Genomic DNA, 26,498 nt, shown 5'->3' on the forward strand with positions numbered 1-26,498 from the left:
TTACGGTGTGTGCCATGATGAGATCCCAGAGAGACCAGCGTTCTCAGGGCCCGGAGCACACCGTAGGAAACGGTGATGATTTCAGATGAAGGGATGGGCTCCTGTTTGGAAACCCAGCAAGTGCTTTATTGAACACAGCCTCAGATAGGTGCAGACATGAGAACCAAGGATTGGGCTCAGGGCAAGGGGTTAAATGAGGGGCAGAAGGGGCAGATCTTGAGGGTCGAGGTGCAGTAGGGACAAGGGAAAGTGGTGCAGGGGAGTGGATAAGGGTTGGGAGAACCAAGGGGATAACAGGGGTGGAACAATGTGGCAAAACAGAGCCAATGGGGGTTAAGGGAAGGAAGAACATTATGGAAGGGTACATGAATGGTGAATGGGGGCTAAACAAGGGTGACATCAATCCCCACACACTGTCAGAACACCAGAACCCAAAAGGCACCAACACGAGGCTGCAAAAGGCCCATGGGGAGGGAAGCCATTTCTTACTCTATTCTAGAAGGGCGTCTCTCCCCTTTTGCCTCTGTCCCTCCAGGGTTGAAGCATTTTGGTAACAGGCCCCTGGCCCTCCACACCCACCAGCACAGTTAAGAGCTGTATTAAGGCCCATTGCTTATTGCACTTTTTTAGTGCAACGTGCTAATGGCCTTGCACCCTTCTACTCCTTTAATGCCCAAAACATACCAGGACAGAGCACCAACGCAAAACAATAAGATCCTAGAAGGGCAAACTGAAGCTGACAAGACACAAGTTGGATATCCCTGGAGTCCTTTTCCCTGCTCCTGTAGGAAAACCAAGCAAACTCTTCCTCATCCATCCCCTTTGTGCCATTACGCAGGCAGCCTGGCTCACCAGAACAGGTCACATTTACACCTTTGCAGTCATGCTCTAAAAGCTTGGGCATCACTGTGTCCAACAAGTGGGGAAACCTGTTAGGTCCTTGTGCATAAAGTCAGCTATAGGATGAGGTGGTTAAGTGACCTACAGCCACCCTGTTGAGCGTGTATGATAATCAGGAGGAGGTTTACTCCTGGCAGCTCTGCTCTGAAGATGCAGAGTGGTTGTTACTGTCGCAAGCAGATGCAGTGGGAACAAGGGAATAAAAGTACATATATCCTCCATTTCCCATTGCTCCCCATGCCTCAGTACTCCTCAGAGAGCTGCTCTGCACTCTGCTTTGCAGGAATCAAAAGAGCTATCTCGTTCTTAACCTACGTGCCACAGCTTGGCTCTCGCATACATCATGGTGTTATCTGTCTCCTTGTAAAAGGACGGAGATAACATCCTCCTCCAGCTCATCAGCACCAGTGTGTCCCCAGATAAATTAACTACAGCAGCCACTTTTTGTTTTCTCAAACAAATTAAGATTTTGTTCTTAAACTAGGCTACAGGAAAAACATGTACAACATAGGGACAGAGAGATTATGGGCTTCATCCTCAGGCTGCTTATTGCTGCTCTGCTCCAATGTCATTTCAAAGGATTTTCTCTCAATTTCCAACAACATGACAGTGATCAGAATCTCAATGTGTCCCAGTTCTCCTCTTGGAGAAGGTCAATGAGTTTCTGTCCTAACCTCTGCTACATAAAGAAAGAAGATGATGCTTCACTCCTGTGATGATAAATCATTCCTATCGAGTCATTCAGGGTTTGATCCTTAGAGTCAAAACTGGCATTAATTTCCTCAGATACAGAGCATGACCCTCACCCTTAGCTGTGCAAACATGAGACCTCTATTTAGTAGAGACGATGCAGTGGTTAAATATTTGAAATTCACTTCTAAAAAAAGCTGCCTAAAAATTGCCATGCTTTCCTGTTGGTTCAGTAGCATATGGAAATGCTCCTGCATTAAATGGAGTGGTTTGTGTCACTAGGAACTAGATAAGCGAAATATTTATGGTGACTGTTATCCTGGAGAGCTGAGGTCACTGTCCACTGCACTGTCCTGTTGTTGTGAGGTGTTTTTTACCTCTCTATGCTATGCTTTTGTCTGTGCCTTTCCTTGAACAGTGAGGCTGGGCAATCTCCATCCTTGGAGACATCTGAAACTCAGCTGGACTGAGCAACATAACCTAACTCGAACCACTTCAAGAAAGGGATAGGACTGGATGATCTCCAGAGGCCCCTCTTAAATTATTCTGTGATTTGTTCACAAGCATGTGGAACAAGAGTTATCAGTTCTTTAATTTGTCAACACTCAGCTAACTGGTCATTTATTGACCCCAAAGTCAGGTGGTTTTCTTTCCCTGACTCAGGGTCATAGGTGTAAGAACAAAAGGGTAAATCAGAGTTTTTGAAGACACACTGCACAGAACATGAAGCAAACAATATGTATCAGTATTAATGAAATTAGAAATAATAAGGTTCATAGAAGAAAGAAAATTATGGACTATGAAAATGGATTCCACCTGCCAAACCCAGTAATTTTTTTGGACACATTACCTGCAGCAGTAGACACTGTTCCCAGTTTTGCCAAAAGGCAAAACTTCACTTGAGCCAAAGCACTGTGGAAAGGACCACGGGTCGATCAGTAAAGGGCAATCTTCCTCCAGGTCAATGCTGAGCTACAAACGATGGAATGCATCATTCCTGCATCAGTCCTGCATTATTGCTTCCACCTTTTCAGAGCTGTTCTGTGTGTCCTTGTACTCTGATTCATCTCAGCTAACTTCAGATATCTAAATTTAGTCACCTGCTTGTCCAGGCTCTACCTGTACCAAATGGAGAGCAAAACACCTTCAGATTCCTCCCTCAGTTTGGCTGAAGTTTCCCATTGATGGTGCCTACCTCCCACCCTTCACCCTCCTCATTTCTACACTGGGTGTGGAAGGTGTGTGCTCACCTTGCACATTGTGTTTGCTGCCCTCTGTACCAGTCACTCCTTGTCCAGTTTCTGTCTGGCACACAAAGGAGCATTTGTCCTTGGCCGGACAGCACAGCACAGCCATGACCATGAACAGTGACCAGACCCACAGCACTGTCAGCTCTGGCAACCAACACCACAAACCCCCAGGAGAGACACCAGGAGACCCAGCGTGGTGGGGAGGAGCACACCCAGCATCCCACAGCTTCTGGGCCTGCACACTTATGCTGTAGAAGTGAGAGCTAGCTAAAGCTTTACTGGCAAAAGGACTGGTCTAATTCTATTTTATATTCAATTACTTTGCTCTTAAAAAAAAAAAAAAAAAAAAAAGAAATAAAGAAAGAAAATGCTGGAGTAGAAGACATTTTGGTGTTCAGCCTGGTGCTTTATCATAAATTCCCTGCACAGTACCAGAAATGTGTGATCTGCACTTTGAATAAATATTTAACACCTAAAATGGGGACTCCAACTTTGATCAGGGACCACACTTGGGAATAAATTGTCATTGCTTTTAAATTGCTGCAGTTTAGCTATAGCAGGTTATATACAGCAGTTATATAAAGCTATATACAAGGAACAGTTTCTATGCCACCACACCAGGAGCAGGGTATGAGTTATACAACACTTAAACTGAGACATTCTGTCCGAAGGAAACCATATTGCTCACTCTGGGATTTCATACTGGACATTTACACCCCGGGTAAGCAAATGGATTTTCATGGAAATACATATTTATTTTTCTTGTTCAAACAGAACATAAAAATGTGCAAACTATTTTTAAAGCCAAATTAGATTTGGATTATCTTAGCTGTTCTGTTCCTCTGAAAAAAACAAACATATTCATGATATTATGGGGTTTCAAATGTTCTAATTAATCCACTGCTTTTAATTGAGGATATGCCAAAGTAGCCATAGTGTCTGTTATTTAAAGAGCACTGGCAACTGGTAATGAATATTGACATCATGGTTGCTGACTCTGGGTCCTTTCATGTCAGTAACTCCCCCAAAAAAGCTACTTTCAAACTCTCTTACACATGTGTGAAAATACCAGTGGGAGGGAGAAAACAGAACAACTGTGATGTTGCATCAAAACAACTGTGTTCTGCATCACAGAACTCCTACGTGTGTTGGCAGCCCTACCCACTAACCTGCCCCAGCACCATTTCTACTGGAAAACTTCAAGAAGGAAAGAAAGGCTGAGTAAACATACTTCCCCCTCTCTCCTAACAGAAAATAGGTACTAGCTGAACGTGCCATTTCAAAGGGGAAAAAAATCATTCCCCACTGAAGTTTGTACAGTGCTTTGCCAGACCTTTTCACCCCCCTCCAACTCAGTGCACCGCAGAGACCAGATTGGAGGTGCTTGTGATTCTGTCCATCATTCCCATGCCTCTAACACAGCTAGTAACTGGAATTACCAAAGGTGATATCCTATCACTTTAATCATATATCAGGCCTTTATCAGACAGGAGAAATACATCCTTCCTGGCTAAGGAGGCAGGCCCAGACCCAGAAAGGTTTTTAGCTCCTACTTCTTACCAGAAGCAACAACCTGCAGGTACATGCAGGGTCCCAGCAAGGCTCTTGTTTTCTAAGTCACCCTACCATGGCACATTTGCCCTTAAACCACAGCCCAGGTGAGGTGGAGAGCAGCACATGGAAGCTCCATGCACATGCACAGAAAGGCAGCTTGAGTATTACAGCTTTACCAAGCATAGCTGGTGTCTAATGTGTTTTACCTGTTGCAAGGTGAAGAATTTAGGTCTGCCTCTTCCCTGGGGTTTCTAGCAGCCATTTCATCTTTGTGGGACCACATTACCCAGTGCAAGAAGCCAGCCTGGTGAACCCAAAGCTGCTCCCTGGCAAGCACCCTCTGCAGGCTTTCAGTCACACCAGCAGACCTGTCACAGGACTTGTTACAGTATGGCCCTCCTGCCCCACTGTCCACTGCAAACAGGCTTCACAAACCTGACTGCCTTGGGCAGGCTCAGTGAATCCGTGGCTCATTCAGAGCCATTAAGCTTCACTCTTCAGGGAATACCAGGACACAGCACAAGCTGATGCCTAGCAGCTCTGGAGTGACAGAAATCCCTCCAGACGTTTCCAGCAAGGGAGATGGAGGTACAATTTAGTCACACCTGTCCCCCTTCCAGGGACAGAGCCCCACAGCACCCCAGGCCTCCTCACCAGGACTGGCTGGGGAACCCTGCTCACCCCTGGGCTCTCCTCTGGCAGAGGCTTCCTGTGAGTCCCATCAGCCAAGGAGGATGCAGCCATTTGGGAGTGCCACTGGTAACACATTCCAGCTCAGGAACTACAAGTGTAAGAGGAGCCCAGGTCTCAGAGGACTTTGGAAAGGCACTGAGAGCTGTCAGCCCCATGCTGAGGCTGAGAATCTGAAAAGCTCTTCGTTTCCAGGCTCAAAAGAAGGAAAACCCACAGGTTACTCACACCAGGAACTTGTCAAAGCTGGGTGGCTGTACGTCTGTGATCATGGCAACATGGAAAGCCACTGGGAAAGGAATGATAATAATACTGGCTTCATGAAGATTTACCAAAAGAGAGCATTGCCAGGAAAAAAACCATAAATTTAGTTTCACAAACAAATTCCTTGCCCAGACTAACAGAACCAAAATCTTTTCTTAATGGCTTTTTGCTGTTGGGCAGCCGCAGAAAATCTTTCTGTAAATATTGAGGAGATTCTCTCTCCTCTTGCAGCTGCTCAATTGTCAGGGTGGTGAGATTACATGCAAGAGAGAGAAGAGGTTAAGCATTAGCAGCAACTAAGGAGCAATGTCTCAGGAGGATGCTGCAGCTACTGTCAGAGTACGGGACTGATGCCAGTGGTTGGTTGTGGGAACTGACAATGGTCAAATAAGAGATTTTTAGGCTTCAGGCATTAGCCTGAGCCTGTGTGAAACTAAGTCACACAAGGTTCTCGCTCTGGCATGAGAAATCATAAAGAGGAATCCAAAGAGTCCTTGGAGAAGGAAAACAACCTCTGCAGGTATTGTTTGTTGCCTTGTTGTTTATTTGCAAGAAACAGTCAAGGGGTGATGTTCCAATTGTCCAATGATGGTGATGTGTTGGTTTAATGACCAATGAGAGTTTTACCTTTTGGACCTTCTCAGGACTGCCTATAAAAGAAGATCTGGGATGATAAAACTTGCTGTCTTGTGCAACCCAGGTGGAGAGTTTGTGTCGTGCTTCCGCCGTTCCCAATATAGTGCGACAGTCGATGATGTCCTGTGCGAAACAGTTCTGCTCTTCCAGACTCCCTCTCCAACAGCAGCTCCTGGAGGCACAACTGGAATTTATCAAAATCAAGAGGGCTACAGCAGAAGCAACCCTGAAATGGAGATAAGCTCAGCTCCTAGGAAGGTAACCAAGCTTGCAGGAGCCAGCGAGCACTTCCTTTGGTGCCTCTGAAGCACCAGGGTGCGGCCTTATTAGAGCAGTAAGAGGTGCAGAAGATCACCCTGGGAGCCTGGAATTACCTGCTGCAGGTAAACTGACTGGAAACTGAGACACTCATCCAGCGTCAGAGACGCTCTGCAGGCACTCCAGCCTGCTCCAGGAGCTGTTTTCCCAGAGCACAGGAGCGAGGCACGACGGTACACAATGGGATGAAGGAATCCCAGCAGAGCTGGTGGTTCCCAGGGAGCAGAGGAAGCGCGGGCAGCGGCCAGGATGCTGCGGGCAGGCGCTGGCAGCTGGGCAGAGGCAGCTGCTGCACAGGCAGAGCTCCAGCGACTGCAGACATTGACAGAGCTCTGCAGGGCACAAAGCTCATCCCAAGGCAGGTGGGGAGAAATGAGAACAGGAATCAATTACAGAAAAACAGATAGGGCTCATACCTGCCACAAATGAAAGAAAATTGAAAAACAGTCACAGCCTTCAATAGTAATAAAAAGAAAATGGTTTGGTCTCTGGATGGGAGGCTGAGAGCAGACCTTGCAGAAGCACACAGGGATAAGGCAGGGCTGCTTGACTTTGCTCTTTGCAGGAGAACAGACATGCTGTGGGTAAAGGTCACCTGCAATTTTCAATGAAACCCTTTAACCTTGTCATCAAGACCACCTCCCCTCTAAAGAAATCAAATAAAAGCTCCAACATAATGAACTGCATTTTTTTTGCCAGAGTCATCCAATGCACTGGAGGAAATTTGGAAAGGTAATTCTTCATATAGCAAATTGGGAGGCAGATATATAAAAGATCAGACAGCACAAAGTTAGTGTTTGGATCCATCTGATGAGATGCAGATGTGTACACCTGAGCTAAACATCCCATCTGCTTTGTGTGTTCACTGGTGAGTTTTTGTGGCAACAGGTTCCTCGTGTCTTTCCCTCTTTCAGCCCCCTGTGACCAGTGTAAACCATATGCATAGAGGAGATTACATATATGAGTTATGGGGGAAAAAAATAGATGTTTTATTTTATAAGGTAAGAAACATGATCATGTCGGAGAAGCTGCACTGTGAGACACCATGAGTGGAAGAGTTTAGGTTTCCTGATTTGCGTGCACTTATTTGTGGGACTTTAATAACCTCTTCTACAGAGAGTTTCCAGACAAGGTTGGACATGGCACATGCACACAGGTGTATAATTGACACTGAATAATTAAAGTGCTGCAACCTCTCTCCAGATACTTCACTGGCTGATGGATAGACAGAGAGGCGTGTGTAGGTGACAGAGCACAAAGTGATTGCACACATCTAAGTCTTCACTCTTTCTGGTCTCAGCTTCTTGGCAGTTTCCTCAAGTTGTCTATGTCTTTAGCCAAGTTTTAATCACTGTTAAATCACACCATATGACTTGTGCTTTGGAGTACTTTGTCAACATCAAAAATAAATATTATTCCCCCAAGGAATCCAGCTGGCCTCTAATTAGCTTTCAGAATATATCAATTAAAGTATAATGTGCTCTCCAGTGATGAAAGCCCCTGTCTCACCAGCTTCTAGAAGATCAATACAACTGTATTATATGAAATATCCACCAATTTATTTTCCTGGCAAATGAATCAATATGGCAATTTTAATGGGACCAGTCATCAAATAAATATTATCAGTCCTGAAGAAGTCCCAAAACAGAACATCAGTTGTATACATTCAAGCAATATTTTTCTTTCTGGTACTTATTAGTGAAGAAAAATTACACTTGTCTTAGCAGCAGCAAAAGCACTAATGTAGATAATCACTGTCCTGAGCTTCAATCTATGCAATGCATGGCAAAGCCATCTATTTTTCTGAGAAGCTCTCTTCCAGTGCTACTTTAGTGCCAAAGAGATCTGTATGAAATACGAGGGGGGGGGGGAAAAAAAGAAAATGGCAAAAGTTTGCATCTGGCTAGCCTACAATCCCTTTGTACTTGCCCCACTCCTTCTAGAAGTGACAGTACTTCTGATAAGAGAGTGGCTATTAACGTTCGCTTCTTTAGAATTCCATGTATTTCATGGCCATCTGAGCAGCATCTGAAGCACCTTGAAGCCAGGTTTGCTGCATTTGCACTTCATTTTGAGGCTCACCTGGGTCTGTTCTGGATGTCTGCTCCTGTCATAGCAGGCATGAGCTCCAGCACAGAAGAGCCTTGTTCTCAGAGTGACACTGTCCATGACACACTATTAGGGATCAGCCAAGAGGTTGTTGCCCCATAAAAATATCTCACAGAAATGTTTCTACCACTAAAGGAAAATCCTGGAAAAATCTCTCATCAGCCCCAAAAATGGATCACGAGTCAGCTCATCTAAACCAACTCAAAACACTTCAGCAGCAAGTTGGCTGTGTCAGAGCCTGTTATCACCTGCTATGAATACTTGTCAAACCAAAAGAAAAGCTGAGACAACAGCAGATTTCTCATATTTCTGGTAAGAACACATTTGCATTACTGCTAGCAATGAAGGATCATTAGTGTGAAGTGTTTGAATACATGCTGAGAAACAGCAGCAAGTGCACAGGCAGGGCAGTAACATCACAGATCACAGGAATCAGAGGGCTTCAGAGTGTGCAAATCCCAGCATCCACTACTCCCAAAAGGGCATCCCTTTCCCCATCTCTCCTTGCTCCCTGACCATCTGTTCTCCTGCCAATCTGTTTTGATTTCAGTCCCTTCATCTCCTGCATGGAAGACACCAGGTGTTTCCTCATGTCTCACATTAATACACTGAGCAGAAAAACCCATGTCTGGTCTGAACTGACACAGCTCCATTTGGGGTGATGCTGGTAGACACCAGCTACACTTCTGGATGGAGAAGAAACAACACAGAAGTCTCTCTGCCCAGGCAAATAGGTTTTATTCCCTTGTCAATCTTTTCAAATGCCCTTCTTTGCAGCCTGTTCCTCAGAGGTTGGAAATACCCCTCTGGGGACTTGTGCCATCTGCCCTGCAACTTTCATCTAGGTAGAGAATGAGCCCAGAAACAGCCTGAGTAGATTCATGTCTTTTGTTTGGCAGAGCCTCTCTTGTGTTTAATAGATAAAATTAAGTCCAGTAGCAGAATGGGGATTAGGATGGGTTTTTCAGATCTGAGCTCAGGTTCTGTGGAGTTGGGATCAAAAGTGAAGCGTTTTTTTCAGCAACATCAGCCCTGAGGCCACCTCTGCTCTTAACAAATCAGCAGGAATTTTATCACTGACCTCGAGGCACAGAAAGTACCAAAAATTTCAGAGATGACCCAGTCCCTTTCAGAAGCTTCAAGCAGTAGTTAAAGCACTATTTAAATACACAGAGAGTTCCTCCTTCATCCTGCAGTTTCAAACAAGGCTAGTAGGCTGATGCCAGCACTTCTCCAGGCAGTGATGTGCCCAAGAGGGAATTACCAGGAGTCTCTCCCAAGGCAATAAACCTGATGTCTTCTTTTGGAACAAAAGCCGGAGGCAGCTGCAGGATGTGCACCTAAAAGACAACTGCACAAAGACTTGTGCTCTCTTCCCAGCACTGGCACTAGCTCAGCATTCACCTGGGGACAACAGCCCTGCTCATACCGTCCTTAAAACCCTCAGCAGAGACTGTGCACTTTCATTAGCCACAGCTGAATCCCAGATTGGCAAATAGCAGCTGAAACACCTGTTTTTAATTTAAATGAGTCATGATAGACAGATTTGCATTAGTGTTCATACTAAAGCTGCTCTTCATAGGGCAGTCGTCCATTAATCTGATCATGATCATGGTTTTCTTAATGATGTGGCAACTCAATTAAACATATTTCTTAAAGTGAAAACTTCCTCTTCTTTCTCCAAGTGAGTCACTGCTCATTTCCATTCTCTGTAATCTTTCTTACACTGTGCATAACATCAGTGTCTTAAGAATGCAGATCATTTCCTTGAGGCTTGGCCAGGAGTCTTGGTGTCCATGTAGGGCACCACTTGTCCAGGAGCACCTGTTGCACCAGGGATACACTGTGGAGTTGCGAAATAAAACCAGGATGTTCTCTTAACAGCTCTCACAGTGGACCAGAGATCACCCAAGAGCAGTGGTCCTGCTGGAGGGGACACTGAGTGTTAGGGAGCACCTCTGCTCCTCTGCTCATTAGCTGCTGCTTCACAGAAGCAGCAGCTTAAGAATCTTAAGGAAGAACCTTACACACTTTTCAGATGACACACCAGGGGCAACAGCGAGAGCTGGCAGTGGAGAGGTGACACGTTTCTCGCTTCAAGCACACATGAACCATGATGAGCCTGCAAAGTCTGATGTAGTTATAAATGGAACACACAAATAACCAAAGCCACTCTCCACAGATAGCCAATTAACCCTTTGCAGACAGACCATGACTTGCCTGGAGACTGATCCTGTCACTGAAGCATGCAAGGACTAAGGTGGGGGAAGATTTGCCTCTGGTGAAAGGAGAATTCACGACCCTGACCTGGGAGGCAGCAACCCCACATTTCAGAAAAGGTCATCCTTGCACAGGCACACATATACAGGAGCACTGCAGAAGTTTGCAGCATCGTCCTGTGCCCTGCACAGCTCCAGCCTCAGAGGGACCCTCAGCCTGGCTTTGATGGTTGCACTTGGACTGGACACAGCAGGTGCACAGGGAACAAAGACAGACAGCAGAGAGGAGTCAGGGCAGTGGCAAACATGCCAGGGAGGGTGGACAGGCAGCCACCAGCCCCTCTCCAGGGACGACCATCGGCAATTCTTTGGGCTGTCACTGAGCAGATGTTTCCTGTCAAATGTGTGGAAATGCTCATTAACACAGCAGATTAGGAAATGGGGAGCTAGGGGGCTGAGAAGAGAGGAGGGGGTATTTTAGATGACAGCATAGGGGATCAAACACTGAGCTCTGCATTTCCCTAATAAAACACTCAGCATGTGATTTGGTGGTGCTGCTTGCTCCTGCAGAATCTGTGGCTGCTGCAGCCACACACATTAACTGAACACAGAATGAATGCTAACATCTCTGCAGAGCTAAATAGGCAAGCTCATATTTTCACTTAGTGGAGAAAAACTGCCCCTCTTAATGCTTTATGACTTGACTGACAGAAAGGAAATTTCAGTGTCTGTGCAGGCAGACAGGAATAGATGGGGAAAATTATGAATATTTACAATACAGAGGAGACTATTTGGGTGAGATATTGAATATTTTCCAACAGAAATGTGAGTGAAATTGTTGTTAAATGTATAAAATCTTATATTATCACAGAGGGAGTTGTACTTTGAAAATCCAAAATAATTCTAAATAGCTAATGCAATGAAAGAGCTTATAATAAGTACAGTCTTGCAAAATGGCATAGCTGGCCAATCACACTCATCAAAAAAAACAGAGAGGATTTGATTGCATTCCAGAAAAGACTAAATGACCATATTTAGTCAATCCTGCACTCCTTTGCTTCCACATCAAATAGGATAGAAACTACAACCTCAGATGCTTGGCAGGAAAAGAAGAGAGCTGAATACAGAATTTTACCCTCCCTTGATTCTATTTAGCAAGTTTATGGAGGAGAGCTGTTCTTTTAGCCAGGGGAATTCTGCATCACTAACAGATTGGCATTGTTTATGCTGAAACTGGGTGCTGAAGAAGCAAATTAGTTTGCAAAAAAAAAGTATCAGCACAAGAAACAACAGAAAGAGTAAATGGGCTTAATTAGTCATTAGACAAGGAAGTGGATTAATGTGTTCTTACATATATTTAAGAAATACAAGCTCTTAATCCTACCCAGTGCACTTTTTTCCTTGTGCTGAATAACTCATCTTCATAAAGAGGACTCTTTGAACAGCTGTGTGGGTCAAGGACCATGTCTCCCAGCAGCCACAGCCACTGAGCAGGTGCTGTACCTGAGCTTAGCCTGGGGGAAGGCAGAGGTGGAACTTTCCCCTGCACACCAAGTTTCCCCTGCACGCTGGTCCCTTGCAATCCACTTCACTGCCTCTCTGCTAGACATTGCAGAAGGAAAACAAATTACAGAGTTAAGAAACAGAAGCTGTCAATGAGAGGCTTGAATAAAAAAGCTCCTGGGCCAGCCCCTGACAGCTGACATCCTTGTGTCACCTCTTCACTGCCTTACACTGCAGCACACTTTTGCCAAGGGACACCAGCCAGAGCACTGTGCTTCTGCCTGGGACTGCTTCCCCCCTCTGATAGGTGAGGAAAGGTACTGGCAAGAGAATGCCAAAGCCAAGCTTCGTGGCTCCCTACAGTGCTCTTTTGAATGTTCTTATTTTCCTGATGGAGGATGGAGAGATTTACAAAGGAAAAGTCCAAAAATAGTCAGCTAAAGAGAAGTATAATTCTTTATCTCTTGGAGGACAAAAAGGGCTCGTGTACATTCCAGACAGAGTGAAACAGGATGATTGCTGCTCACTGTAACCTCACTGCTAGCTCAATATTCTGATTCTCAACCATGTCCCAGGTCTTCACCAATTGAACATCCCCACTGGTCAGGAATACTGAGGACAAGCTTAGCAGCATCCATGCAGAAATTGTGCCATTTACCATGACCCGGGATTTGAGAGCAGGACATCTGGTTTCCCTTTGCAAACAGGGTCCATCTGCAAGCTGACCTGTCATCATTTGAGTGTGTGATACTGAGTGAGATGACACCAAATCATTTACTTCATTCCAAGCATTTCTCTCTTTTCTCTGCAAACACTAATGAGCATTTCAGTCAAATCAGTCAGGTTAGGTTTGCACAGACTCTGTTTGCTTCAAGAAAAAAACCCCTAAATTTTTGGGAAACAGGTGCAGGGTAACATTGACATGGGGAATCACATCTCCCAGTTGGATGATTATCCCCTTTCTGGTGGCAACAAGTGTCTCCATCCCAAGGGTCCTTGTGGCAGCCTCTTCCCACTCCATGAGGAGTTTTTATGGGCAAGCCAGGGCACCAGCCTGAAGCACACTGGCAAGCTTCTGAGTGCAACTGAGCGTGTACTGGAGTAGACTCTCCTCATTCCAAGGGAAAGGATTCACATTTGTATCTACTTTAAGAAGCAGAAAAAGTCCTCTCAAAACCAAATTCCACAAAGGACTGGTAGCCTCTTCAAACAGATGAGAACTGTATTCAGGGTAATGGCATAAAAAGGCTGTAACCTGCTGAAGTGCGATTTGTTAAGTTATTTGTGATGACAAGCAAGCTCAAATAGTTCCCAAGCCATATTCATTAGCTTTCACTGAGCCCATGGGATAAAAACAAGTTGCATTTCAGCATAATCAAATGCATTTGGTGGGAAGGATGACATGAGTATGGCCATTAAGCATCCAGACCAGAGGAACTGTTTCACTTCCTTAGGAAGTGCAGCACAATGTATATATAATAGACTTGTAAAAACTTGAGCTGTATTCCATTTTACCTCAAGTGTGATAAGCTCAAGCACATCAACACACTTAACAGCAAGTTCAATTTACAGCAAGTTCAATTCACAGCCTGTACTTACACATTGCTTTTTTTGTAGCTTAGCTTTAGCATCAGAGGGACAAGCTGTGCATGACAGAGGGGACTCCTGCAGTCCCAGAGAGGCCACAGCCAGGAATTTTATCTTCCTCCAGGACCCCATACGTGATTAGGAGAACAATGCTCATTAGATTCCTCTTAGTGCAGCTGAAATCTCAGCACAGCTACTTCTCAGCTCGAAAGGATTTCAAAAACTGCTCAACAAAACTGATTTAGTTTAATTAAACTTATCTACATTTTATAGACAAAGCACATCTCAGACAAAGTGCAAAACTTACAGATAGCATTGACCCAAGAGATTCCACTCCTGGGTAAAGCTGCTAGCTGATAGCCCAGTGTAATTTAAGCAATCATTTTTACATGACTGAATCTGATGAATAGTTTTCTTTGTGAAAAATGGCTTCTGGCCAGACATGGACAAAAATAGGCAATGAACAAGGCATTCTTGGAACAGATCAACTTCTCTCTACTGATTTAATTGTAGCAATATCTCCTAACAGACCTGAAAAGAATCTTTCTCTGCATTAGGCTTTCTCATTCCTTGATGATTTTGACTGACTGATTTGTCTTTCAAGTTGGAAGAGCATTTCATTATAAAAGTGTGCACTGCTTTATTATAAAATGTCCACATGGCACAAACTAATGCCTTGATAGCAATTTATAACTTACAAAGATGATGGCAATCCATTTTTCTGGCATCTAGATCCACCTTTAAAGATAAAATTTGCAGATTCTTCTGTGAATAAACCATCCATTTGGAAGGGTAAGACATAATTCAGAGGAGCTACAAACACCAGAGAAGAGAGCAATATAACAACCAAATCTAATGAAATGTGGTCCTAAAGTGAAGGTAATTGTCTTTTCTCACTAGAACTGTTTATTGAAAATTGTATGTCTCTTGGAGTTACCATAACTGTGTTCTGGATCTTGTAGCTTGAAGCACGCTGGATGCAAGGTTTGGCTCCACTCTGTGCAGGGTCCCTATCAAATTAACAACAGAAGTGGCTGCTGCACAAGAGCTACTGTCCTTCAGCTGCCTGTCACCAGCCTTCTGCCCGGTTCCCAAAATGGGCAGCATAAGGAGTCATCCCTTCCAGCACGGGACAGGACCAACCAGCTTATTTTAAACCTCAAGTTATTTGCCACGGGAAGGTCACAGCCAGGGCAGTGACCTGCAGCATAAAAGCAGTAACACCCTGTGCCACAGTGCATTTCTGCAGCAGCTGCAGCCTACCACAGCTCAGCATCCCTGAGCATACTCCATCTCTCACAGAATATAAGCATCAATCAGGTCAAACTAGAGAGCAGCACGATAAAGAAAAATCCCCATTAGCAGCCTTTACTAAGAGGCATTTTCTTTTTGTATTTAGTATCAGTTTAGTCATATATATCCAGGATTACAGGAACCCACAGGGTCACTTCGGTATCTTCAGATCTTGTACTGTGTTTTATAGTCTGAATTGAATGTTCTCTACCACAGTTCTCTGTTTTTTAATGTTTTGCTTCAGGCATTTCTCTCTCTTTACGAGTACGGCCAGACGGCAGGACACACCAATCAATGCTCCAGCTGAACTCAGTCAGTTGCAGGAGGAATTATTTCTTTACTTCTATTCATATAATATTTAAGGAAACATACCCATTTAAAATGTTTAATATTAATTTGCAATCCCTTATGTTAGAGCCTAAATTTCTTATCATCTTCACACAATTGAATGTGCAGCATCAATAAAAGTGAACACTGAACAGAAACTTCTAAGATGCTGAGGTTAACACTACCTCTGCTATGACACATTTTATGTGCCTCATGAAAATACTCCAAGCTGGGTATCTTCAGTAGCTAGCACATCTAGTGTCAGTCTATTTAACTGATCTAAAAAACCCAAACCCTTCAATGCTCTCCTGACTTTCACCTGACTTCCAGTTTTCATCCAAAGAGGCTTCAAACAAATTGTAATAAATTATCTGGCAAACAAATGTCTTCATTATTTTGTATACAACAAAGAGAATTATTTATTCTGAAGAAAAGCCAACTAAACTGTGCCATTCATTACATAAATGCCTAATGTGTATCTTCAGAGTTAGCTGCATGTAATAGATCTTAATGCTATACCCAGCTATAAATCAACACACTAACACCATTCTAGCAGCAGAAGGAAATCAACCACTATTAACAGAATATACAAATGCAAACTGATCTGAAAAGGCATTATTTGACACAAGACTTCCTGCTTGGCAGTTCAAGAATGTTTCCTGGCCAATGGCTTTGAAAAATACTCAGCATCTTACTCAAGAGTTTTCCACCCCTCCTGAAGGAGCCTCCAAAGGGGGTTTTCCATAGGTGGCAACTTACAGGGGTGAAGAAGCCTGAAACCCATCCCAGCAGACAAGTGCAACACCTAAAGGTTACAATTCTGCACAGAAGGCAGTTCAGATGCCAAGTGGGAGGCTGCTCTTGATAAACCACGAGTGATTTAGGAGTTGTAGATCAACTACATAAAGTTAGCAAGGAAGTCTTTGGATATGATTTCCCTGCTTCCACTTCTCCCGTGTAAAGCTGGGACTATAATGCTTATGAAATGCAACCTTGCAAAAGCTTGGCATTTATTCTGATGCTACAGTGGCATGTCTGGGACCAGGAGAAATGGAAATAGATGATGGGTGGCATGCCCAACTAGCCCTGCTCCTCCTGCCCATTAGCTCTGGACACACAAGCCAAGTTTTTTGGCATCAGATTGAGAGGTCCCCGGGTGTGAGTTGAGGCAAGCTCCCTGGAAAACACCCTTCAGTCAAGTGAGTCCTGAGACTGGCATGTTTTGTCTATTTGTGCTTTTCTTAGACCAGAAAAACATTGCTAGAAGCAGGGCTGGCAAGAAGCCCATTAAAGCAGATCTACAGCTCACAGGACCACAGCTGCTTCCCAAAAATGCTGAATGCTGGATTTTTTGTCTTACTACTTCTAGCACATGCAGCAGTTACCTGTTCTTACATACACTCGTGGCATGAAGCATCTGCCTCAGTCCCCTTCCCTCCTCTTTTTCACATGGCTTCATTTTTATGTACACACCATTGCCTCAAGGACAGACACATTTGAAGTAGATGGGATTCTATTTCAAGGAAGTAAAGTAACTTACTTCTGCTTCAAGCAAGTTAACTCCCTAAGGATTCAAGAAACACTGTCTCTATATCAAACAACACAAATACATTAGAAACTTCACTATCCAAAAATACAAAAGTAAAAGCACTTGAAAAATTATTTTTATGCAGACAAAAAATTATCGCAAGATAAGAAGTGCACCACAATCCTTCCAACATGTATAATTTAATTTTTAGTCTTACAGTTCAGTAGGTAAGAATATTTCTCTCCCACTTCAGCATATAAATATGAATATTCTAGTCAGAAACAGTTAAGTCCTTTGTATTTTTACTTGCTTGCCTCAACAGCAAGTATTCATGCTTCTTAGAGCAAAGCTTTGATTTGAGAGACATCAGGTGACATACAAGACAACTGTCCACCACCAAGTACACTATGAATGTGTAAATATCTCTAAGAAGTACACACCCACTGTATGCATTGTCATCCATATCCATATCCCTATCATCTTTGAGCAGCTTTCTGCTGGTGGAGCTCTCAGCACTGCAGTTTTCTGCCTTCCTCCACAGCTACAGGAGCTCTGCTATCCCAGCACAGATAGATATTTGCTGAGGCTGCTCATCACATTCACTGCAGCCATTCACACGATGGCATATGGGACACGTGCACCAGTCACAGAAGCACCACAGCAGATCCTTCTTCATTAACAGATTCATCAGTGATGCTGGTCCCAGATCACAACATTTTCAAGGCCCACTGTGGCACTGTAGACTAAACAAACACTGTACATCAGCTGCCAAGCAGATCCCATCTTTCATGTTTAGCTGTTTGTGAAACTCAGTCATTTCTTCTCAATCCACATTGTCAGGAAGGAGCAGATGGCAGATGTGCTCTGCCTATAATATTGTTTTTATGATACCCTGCCTGCTGGCAGAACAGTGGAAGAAACATTTGGAGGCAAGAATTTGCAGTATATTTTCAGTTTTGGGTAAGTGAGCTAAAAGACAGCATAGAGTACAGGGAGAAGAGGAAAGGGTTGTACTGAATAGGTGATGACAGATTCCTGTGACAAAAAAAAAAGTGATACTGACAAAAAAAGGAGTATTTAATATGTTGATATGGAAAGACCAAACAGATGAAACTATGAGACGTGTTCTCATTCATATGGGATTCAAATACAAGACTCAGTTTTTGGATTTTAAAAGTTATTTTCTGAATTGCCTAACACCAGTGACAGAATCATAACAGAAATGATACCTGAAGGATAAATATATGCTTTCATAACAAAGCTGAGACACCATTAAGTTTACACCAAGGCTCTAGAAATTTTTATTAAAATATTCTTAAAATATGTGCATTATACACAGAAGAAAGTATATACTTTATTTTTAAGTAATATGATCTCAGCTGCCAACGGTATTTCTCCCTTAAAAATTTTAGTACACATATATCTTCCAAAATAACAAACCTGGCATAGTCACAAAAGGAACATCCTGTTTTCAGTTAAGCAAGATGAAAATAAAATAAGGTAACTGTTTCAAAACTTGGAGATTTAAAATTATGAACACGCTACTGCAAAATTACACCTGGGGATTTAGGTTGAAAAGTTCATTTAGAAAGCCTTATAAATCAAACTAAATATTGTCTATAACCTATGAGCCAATCTAAGGCAATCCCACTACATGTGGAACTCATTTATCTACATTCACTGGTACCCAGCTGCCCAGATGCCAAATTCATTTTGTGTAAACTACTGACAAAATTTGTGGAAATGTCTCAGGAAAGAAAACCTGCAGAAAAATAATTAGTTGTGACTGTTGAGCAGATGTAGTACAAGCTCTTCATCCTCTGCCAGAGAAAGCCCAGTATCTAATGGCAAACAGGGGTCCTCCTCTTGGCTGAATTGCTTCCTTCTTTTCAGTGGCATTTCTTCTGCTGTGACACTGTTGTTATAGCTTCTCCTCTTTCTTCCAGTCTTCTCCTCAAGTTCACTGCAGAAAAAAAATCAATTAGTCTTTTTAACAACTGTGGTAATCAATATCATCATGTAATCTAACAATTCCTTTTAAACAAGGCAAATTTGTGTCAAGATAAGAGCAAACAAAATTACAATTCAGAAGGGTAAAGCAATGGAAGCTGATAAACTCTGAATGTCTAAATTAGAGCTGCTCTCAGACTGAGGTGGTGGTGGTGGATGTTCTGCTGTCTTAATTGATTACACTGTATCAAGATATTGCTATAAGTCTTATCTAATATTTGCTGCCTAACACAGCAACAGACAACTTGACAAAACTGATTTAGTGATGTGTCAGTGGACCATGACATGCATTCAAGATCTTGCCTACAATAAATATGCACCAAAAATAAAAGAACTGTCCTTTGATTGGCAAATCCTACACTTAATACTGTTTTGATCTGGGACTATCTCACTTGATCACTCTTTTCCCTTCTTTGAGGTATTTCCCTTGGAAGCTACTAAACACCTCTTTGCCACGAGAGGAAAAGCCCAAACCCAGTCATTTTCCCTGGTGAATTCCTATTTCTTCTGCTGTTTTTTTAAAAGACTCGACGGAACTGCCTTTTGCAGCCTTCAATCTGGATGAAACAGCTGCCAATCTGTTTCATCTGGCTTCTACCATATGCCCATGTGACAACAATGGGAGGTAGGACAGAGCTTACATGCATCTTCATGTGTTTTTGGTCCAAAACATAGAAAACATGCTAAAAATCTTCTCATCTAAGTTTAAAACAATCTAATAAAATCTGTTCTAAGATATATCTGTGAACCAGATTATGGAGAGCTGGCTGTTGTACACTGTAGGGTAGAATTCATACCCTCAAACCAGTAAAACGCAAGCCCTCATACTTCAAACCTTCCATCCAAAAAAGCTAACTGGAACAAAACACCATTCTCAGCTTTTCATGTCTGTATTTTTTAAAACATAACAAAAATAGAAATGAAACTTCAAAAACAGAGTGAAGGCTTTTCTAAAAAAGTTGGTTAAATTCAGATTTTCAATTAACATTTGCCAAATTTCTACTCAGAAAATTCAGTTTCCTTACATAAAAATTTCAACGAGAATTTTTTCATGTTCAAAACTTTTACAATTGCTTAAGTGTAAATATAATGCTTGTGAAATGTTCCATTCAGAAACACTGTTTAGACACTTAACAATTAGAAGCAGCAGTTACAATAAATAGCTATAACTGGGGAATACTGTCCTGAGAATCAACACAGCAAAGGAACCCAATGCCCAATTCAACCCACCTTCAGCTGCCCACCTTATTTTTTTTTCCATTACTAGGACTAATTAACAGTCTCAGTTTCACCACTCACTGGAAACCAGGCTAACCCAAACATTAACCCCAAACATGGCAGCTTTCAGCAAGTTCCCAAGTGCTCTCAGAGAGGGATCAGCAGCACAATGCAGCTTGTACACTGCGCTTTCTGGCTGTCCCTCCAAAGAGAAGGAATTATTACAGGACATCTGACAGCCTGGTGGGCTGCACAAGTATGGCCTGCCTCCCTTTCTCATCCATCCCACCTGTCAAAAAACAGTGCCATCTTCTGCCTACTCATTATAGCCCAGAGGAAGGAGGGAAATCCTGTAAGAAACACCCTGCATTTCCACAATAAAGGTAAATGAAATACCCTGCCTTTATGTTGTACTTCCCTGCCTACCCAAGAGAAACAGTGTAAAGAAACATGGTCTAGTGGAAGGTGTCCTGGACCTAGATGACCCAGAAGGTCCCTTCCAACCAAAAACATTCAGTGATTCCATGAATAGATGATGACTGCCCCAAATACTCACTTTTCCTATAATTCACAGGATATAGCAACTTTGCTGCCTTTGAGCTGTCATTTACATGGGGGTGGCTTTTCAGGGCTCACTACCAACATGTGTACCAACATACACTCCATTTCTGGGGAAAGGACTCTCGTGTTTTTCTCTGTAGTGGCTCTAAGATATTCCATAAATGCTGAAGCCATACTGACAGTACATGAAAATATACTGAAGCATAAAGAATTCTCACTTTTCCAAGTGGACAGTGTGGGTCTGGGCTGGAGTTTCATAGTGTTCACTTTGATCAGGACAGACTACAGGGGTTCACTTTAAAAGCGCAAGAAAGGCCTCATTAAGTAAAAGCATTTTAGCTTGTTTGCGAAAGAGCCAATTATTTCCAGTCTTTGAACGGACTCTGAAGCCCAGTTTGCATTCATAATTGACTAATGCTTCATCTAGGACATTAGTTAAAAACATCGTAGCAATTAAAACACTGCAGAAACCTCACAAGCTATGCATTTGTACCTACAAGCTATGAAACAGCAGACTTTAAACACCAAAAATTATAATCACTTCTGGAGTTTCAGAGGCCCACGGGCCTAGATATCTATAAGGTAAAACATTTAAATATAGAATAATTCAGAAGGAACTGAACTGTGAGTTTCCTCAATTTTTTCCACAAACAAAAGCACATAAACACAATTATGATTAATTTTCATCCTAAGTTTTGTGGGATGAGTCTGCTGAGTCAAGCTGCTTCTTACTAAGGGATTGTGCAGCTTGATTAGCAGTGTAAACAGAAGATGCATCTACACATAGGCAAGTGTATTTTCACACTAACTTGACCCCAGCTGGGCTGTGAACTGGAGAGGTGAATAAAGAGGAATGTGTAACACCGGAAGCAGCAGCAAAACAGCATTTGGCAACAACAGCTTTGGAAGGTAAACAGAGAATCGTGTGAAATGTGCAAGTAAGATGTTCCTAATTTTGAGGAGCAGAAGAAATACAGACTGACTATCCATAGAATGATTTGGGGCCTTTGAGGAACAGCAAGTCCAACCCCCATCCCTGCTCCTCCAGAATGGATTTTTACCAGCGTGGGTTTGGGTGGTGTGGAAAGGGTCTGTACTACTCTGAAGGAGCTGTCTGAGTTGTAGCTTTCACAAAAGGTGATAATGGCAATTTTAAAAGGGAGATGAAAAATGTGAGGCATCATGATGCTCAGAGATATCCTGTGCTCATTCAGGTTGCTTTTCCTTAGCTGTAGGGACAGAAAGCTCTTTGATGGAGTTGTAACAAGCATAACTCTCGGTTCCACATGTGAAAGGACTGAGTGTGCAAAAGCAGCTGTATGGGAATAATTTCTGCACTTACTGTCAAATAAATTCCTCCTCCATTAATTGAAGGCCTGTCACCCTGCAGAGCCAGTCCTTTTATTGTTTCCCATGGACACAAATGGCCCCTCATTTGTCACAAACTGATGTACTACCAGCTAGTGTTCACAAACAGCCAAAACAAAGATATGCTAAGGTAGATTCTAGCAGAACAACTCACTCAGAAAGCAACCCCCAATTCCAATCCAAACCAAGGCCAGTGCATCTTTTTGTCTTCTACTAATAACATTTCAAAAGTGGCATGTGCATCTGGTTTACAATTCCTTCCTTTTACCATCTGGTGAAATTTAGCTTTTCAACTGCCTGAACAATCCATGCAGTCTGAGGCTGCCTGATCAAAGGATTTACTTTGTGTTTACACAGGTGAGGAGCTACCAACAGCCAACTTATCAACAGGCACAGTAATTTCTGTGGCCACTATTTGCACAGCTGTAACACCTAAGTAATATGCTATCAGTTGGTAGAAAATATTTATTACTCAAACATTAAAGTACAGTTTATGAATCCTGTCCCTGAAACAAATGCCAACATATCTGAATGGCATCTGGAAAATGGGCTCTAACTATGACCCTGATAGCTATACACCGAGAAACTCTTAAACTACTACAAAATAAACTCAGTAGTATGTTTTCAGGTAATGCCAGGGAAAAATAGAAAGCTTTAATTGTTAGTATGTAACTCGCTTCTGGGCTTTAAGCAATGTTAATTTTTTAACAAGCTGTAAGGTTTAGATTTTAAATGCTTGAGAAACAGCCATTTGAAATGTGCAGTCACACAGCCAAGTTGCTGCTGTTTAAACAACGTGGTTCTGGCAAGATCTTTAGACAGGCTCTGCTTCACTTAACATTTATCAGAGAATGCTTTGCAGCAGAGTTTTACTAGCTTTCCTCTGGTAACAAACCACCCTTGCCACTGAACTACAGGGCATGAGTCAAGTTTCCAGGCTGCAATAAAACACACAGGCTCTTTCCCAAAGAAATGTACAGGAATAATGAATGAATCTGCTAGTAAAATACAGTTCAGAAAAGGTAGGAATAATTTATCCCATAAATATTGGCATTTTGCTAATCAAACATGCTGTGCCCAAAACTTTTTCCATGTAATAAATTTTAATTCACAAGGCCATGGCAGCAATCCTAATGAAGATTAATTACTGCAGTCCCTTCCATAAAGCCCAGTGCAGCTTCTTCCTTACTTGCTGTCAGAATGCTACAGCACATAAAAATGGTAATTAAAATATATTGTCCTGTGTTATTTTCTAGATCTGGACAAGCTGGATCAATGGGCTGAAGCCACCTCTAGGAGATTCAACAAGGCCAAGGTCAGGTCCTGCACCTCAGTCACATCAACCCCAGGCAGTGCTACAGACTGGGGGCAGTGGCTGGGAAGCTGCCCAGCAGAAAAGGGCCTGCAAGTGCTGGTCAGCAGTGGTTAAGCATGATCCAGGGTGTGCCCAAGAAGGCCGATGGCATCCTGGCCTGGATCAGCAGTGGTGTGGCCAGCAGGAGCAGGGCAGTGACCGTCCCCCTGGACTCGGCACTGCTGAGGCCACACCTCAAATGCTGTGCTCAGTTCTGGGCCCCTCAGTGCAAGAAAGACATTGAGGGGCTGGAGCGTGTCCAGAGAAGGGCAGCGGAGCTGGGGAAGGCTCTGGGGCACAAGTGCTGTGGGGAGCAGCTGAGGGAGCTGGGGGTGTTTAGCCTGGAGAAAAGGAGCCTCAGGGGGGACCTCATCACTCTCTGGAACTGCCTGAAAGGAGGCTGCAGCCAGCTGGGGTCGGCCTCTTCTCCCAGGGAACAAGTGACAGGATGAGAGGAGACAGCCTCAAGTTATACCAGTAGAGGTTTAGGTTGGATAACAGGAAATACCTCTTCACCAGAAGGCTTGTTGTCAAGCCCTGGAACAGGTTGTCCGGGGAGGTGATAAAGTCACCATTCCTGAAGGTATTTAAAAGACTTGTAGATGTGACCTTTAAGGACATGGTTTAGTGGGACTTGGCAGTGTTGGGTTAACGGTTCAATCTTAGAAGTCCTTTTCACCGTAATTGACTCTATGATTCCCCTATTGGCCATTCCACTGATATAAATCAAAACACCTCTAAAACTGAATATATAAGCCTCTGTCAAGAACAATTCAATATCTCAGTGTCCGATTTTGCAGCTAATCAGAATGACCAAGGCTTTTAAACTGAGACTTTTTATAATGTCTCTCCTATGGTGCTTCTCTGGCCATCACAACATTAAGTTCTGGCCTTCACAAAGTCACAGATATGACCTGAATAATCCATTTTAGAAGGAGCACCATGATTTGCTGATAAATCATCTCAAAAGACAATATAATGTCAATGTCATCAAGAATGACCTGAAACTTAGCATGTCCATGCATCCTGCTGTAAGAAGAAGCTGTAAGAAACTGCAATTTGCCCATAATTTTCATAAATAAAGGAAAGCACACAACAAAGTACCACTGGCTACTAACTTGCACACTTGTCACCTAGCAACTGTCCATAAAGTCACTAACAAAACAGTACCAGAACTAAGATATTTCCCCTCATACCCAAGATTCTCTCCATGATGATCTAGGAGTTAATGTGATCAGTCATACCCATTAAAGATTTAAGAAGATAATGATGAGGTCAATCAGAACTTTGGTCCAATTTTTTTTTTTTTTTTATTTTTTTTTATTTAAAGAGGTTGAGAAATTAGAAATACCAAAAACTCAATGTGACTGCAAAATGAATATTTGAGAAATACAGCTACTTTTTTTTGCCCTGTTCTATATTCTTAGATTTTTCACCTCATTAACAATTTACATTTGATAGCCTTAAACCAAATATGATGAATGTTGCTAGATATACAAAAATTAATCTCATATTACATGCTTGAAGTCATTAATTACTCTGCTTGTAGAGGTATGGCTGGAAGGGACTTTTTATGCAAAGGCAAATTTAACTCATGATTTGTACAGCTCCTCTACTTTAAAAAAAAATTCTGTGGGAGGACAGAGAAGATTAACAATGGTTTTGACTCCTGAAACCATGGACAGATGGTCTATTTTTTAAAGACTCTTGAAGGAAGACACCCTAGGTCTCATACTTACTATGAATTATCCCTTTTAGAAGCAATTTTTCCCCCCTTAAAGCAAGGAGCAGCTAGTGTTGCCCAACTTATTTCTATTTGATTCCAACTCTTTGAGCAAAATATCTGGATTTTGGAAATATAAAACAGAATAGATTTGCGTTTTCTAATCTCAAAGCCCAATTTTTCTGTCTGCTGCTCTCAGCTGATTTGTTTTTGTTAAAACCATTAGGTCAATATTTCCCAGCCACCAAAGCAACTCACCATACAATTCAATAGCAATTCTGAAAGAGCTGCATGAGGCATGAGACTCAAATTAATTTCCTTCACTGCATCTTGCTCCTTCTCAAAAACCTTCTACAGGGTGCTCAGAGCACCTCACCAGACATACCTACACTGAGCATCAAAGCTGCTCAGTGTAGTGTTCCTTTGGAACAGCTGCAAACAACTTTTCTATTTCTTAGGGTGCCTGAGCGAGGTGTGTTGGAAGGCAGCACCACTGCTGACTCCAGTGACAGCGCAGCATGTGATGGATAATCCTGTGCTGGCCATGGCCTGCCCAGGGAATATCAGTCAAGTTGTTACAGGCTAAGTGGATTTGGCCATGGTGTGGGCACAAGTATTGGCGTGTGACTGTCCGCAACTGCTGCGACTTCGGATGGTGCCAACTAAAGCTCTTCTGGGCAATGTCTCAGTACTTTGGTGCAGTAGGACAGGCCAAGGACTGTTTCCAGTAAGCAGTGTTGATGAAACCAAATTTCTTCAATATGTGTAGTAGTCTTTTCTCCAGCTCCAAAGGCAGCTTAGATGCTCAGTGTAGGTATGTCTAGGGATACACTAAAGGAAACCTCCCTGGTTTCCTTTGATGTATGTTCTTTCTTTCCTAATCTACTCCACAGGAAAGGAAAATAACCAAGGACCTTGACTTTGAGTGTTTGCTCTCCTTAAGAGCACATGACCTGACTCTAGGGGACCAGATCAGCCACTGATCCAACAAAAGTCTGCACTTACTACCACTGCCAAAAATCTGTCCATCTCTGTCAACTTTTATTCTTAAAACGCAGCTAATCTTGAGTCTAGCTGACATTCTGAGGGAAGGATCAATACAAAACATGATGTATGAATACACACTCCCCCTCGCACAAAGGAGGAGCGATTTACTGCTGCTCAGAAAAAGCAATGCTTTTCCCCATCCTTGTCATTCTATTGACATTCATGGGTGAACAGGCTCCAGGGGACATGGCCACCAGCCTGCTAACTCAGGGCTATCTAATCCTTAAATCCATGTCCCCCACCCAGTTCTGCATACTGACTCCACAACACACAGTGACACATGGATAAGGACAATCTAGCCCATAGGGTTCACAGAATTCAGATGTGAAAAGCAAGAGCTTTATGAATT

At 42.9% G+C, this 26,498-nt stretch overlaps 1 protein-coding gene across 1 annotated transcript in view; it reads right to left on the reverse strand.

The window, feature by feature from the left end:
* Positions 1-18,140: 18,140 nt before the first annotated feature.
* Positions 18,141-26,498, reverse strand: part of DDX10 (DEAD-box helicase 10) — a 158,800-nt gene continuing 150,442 nt past the window's right edge. Inside the window, exon 18 of the mRNA XM_086881915.1 lies at positions 18,141-18,831. Within this exon, the coding sequence (XP_086738041.1) occupies positions 18,645-18,831 (187 nt within the window). The 3' untranslated portion in view covers positions 18,141-18,644. The remainder of the gene's footprint in view (positions 18,832-26,498) is intronic.

This window comes from Cyanistes caeruleus, chromosome 3, assembly GCF_971803275.1.
Source record: "Cyanistes caeruleus chromosome 3, bCyaCae1.hap1.1, whole genome shotgun sequence".
Lineage (NCBI taxonomy): Eukaryota > Metazoa > Chordata > Aves > Passeriformes > Paridae > Cyanistes > Cyanistes caeruleus.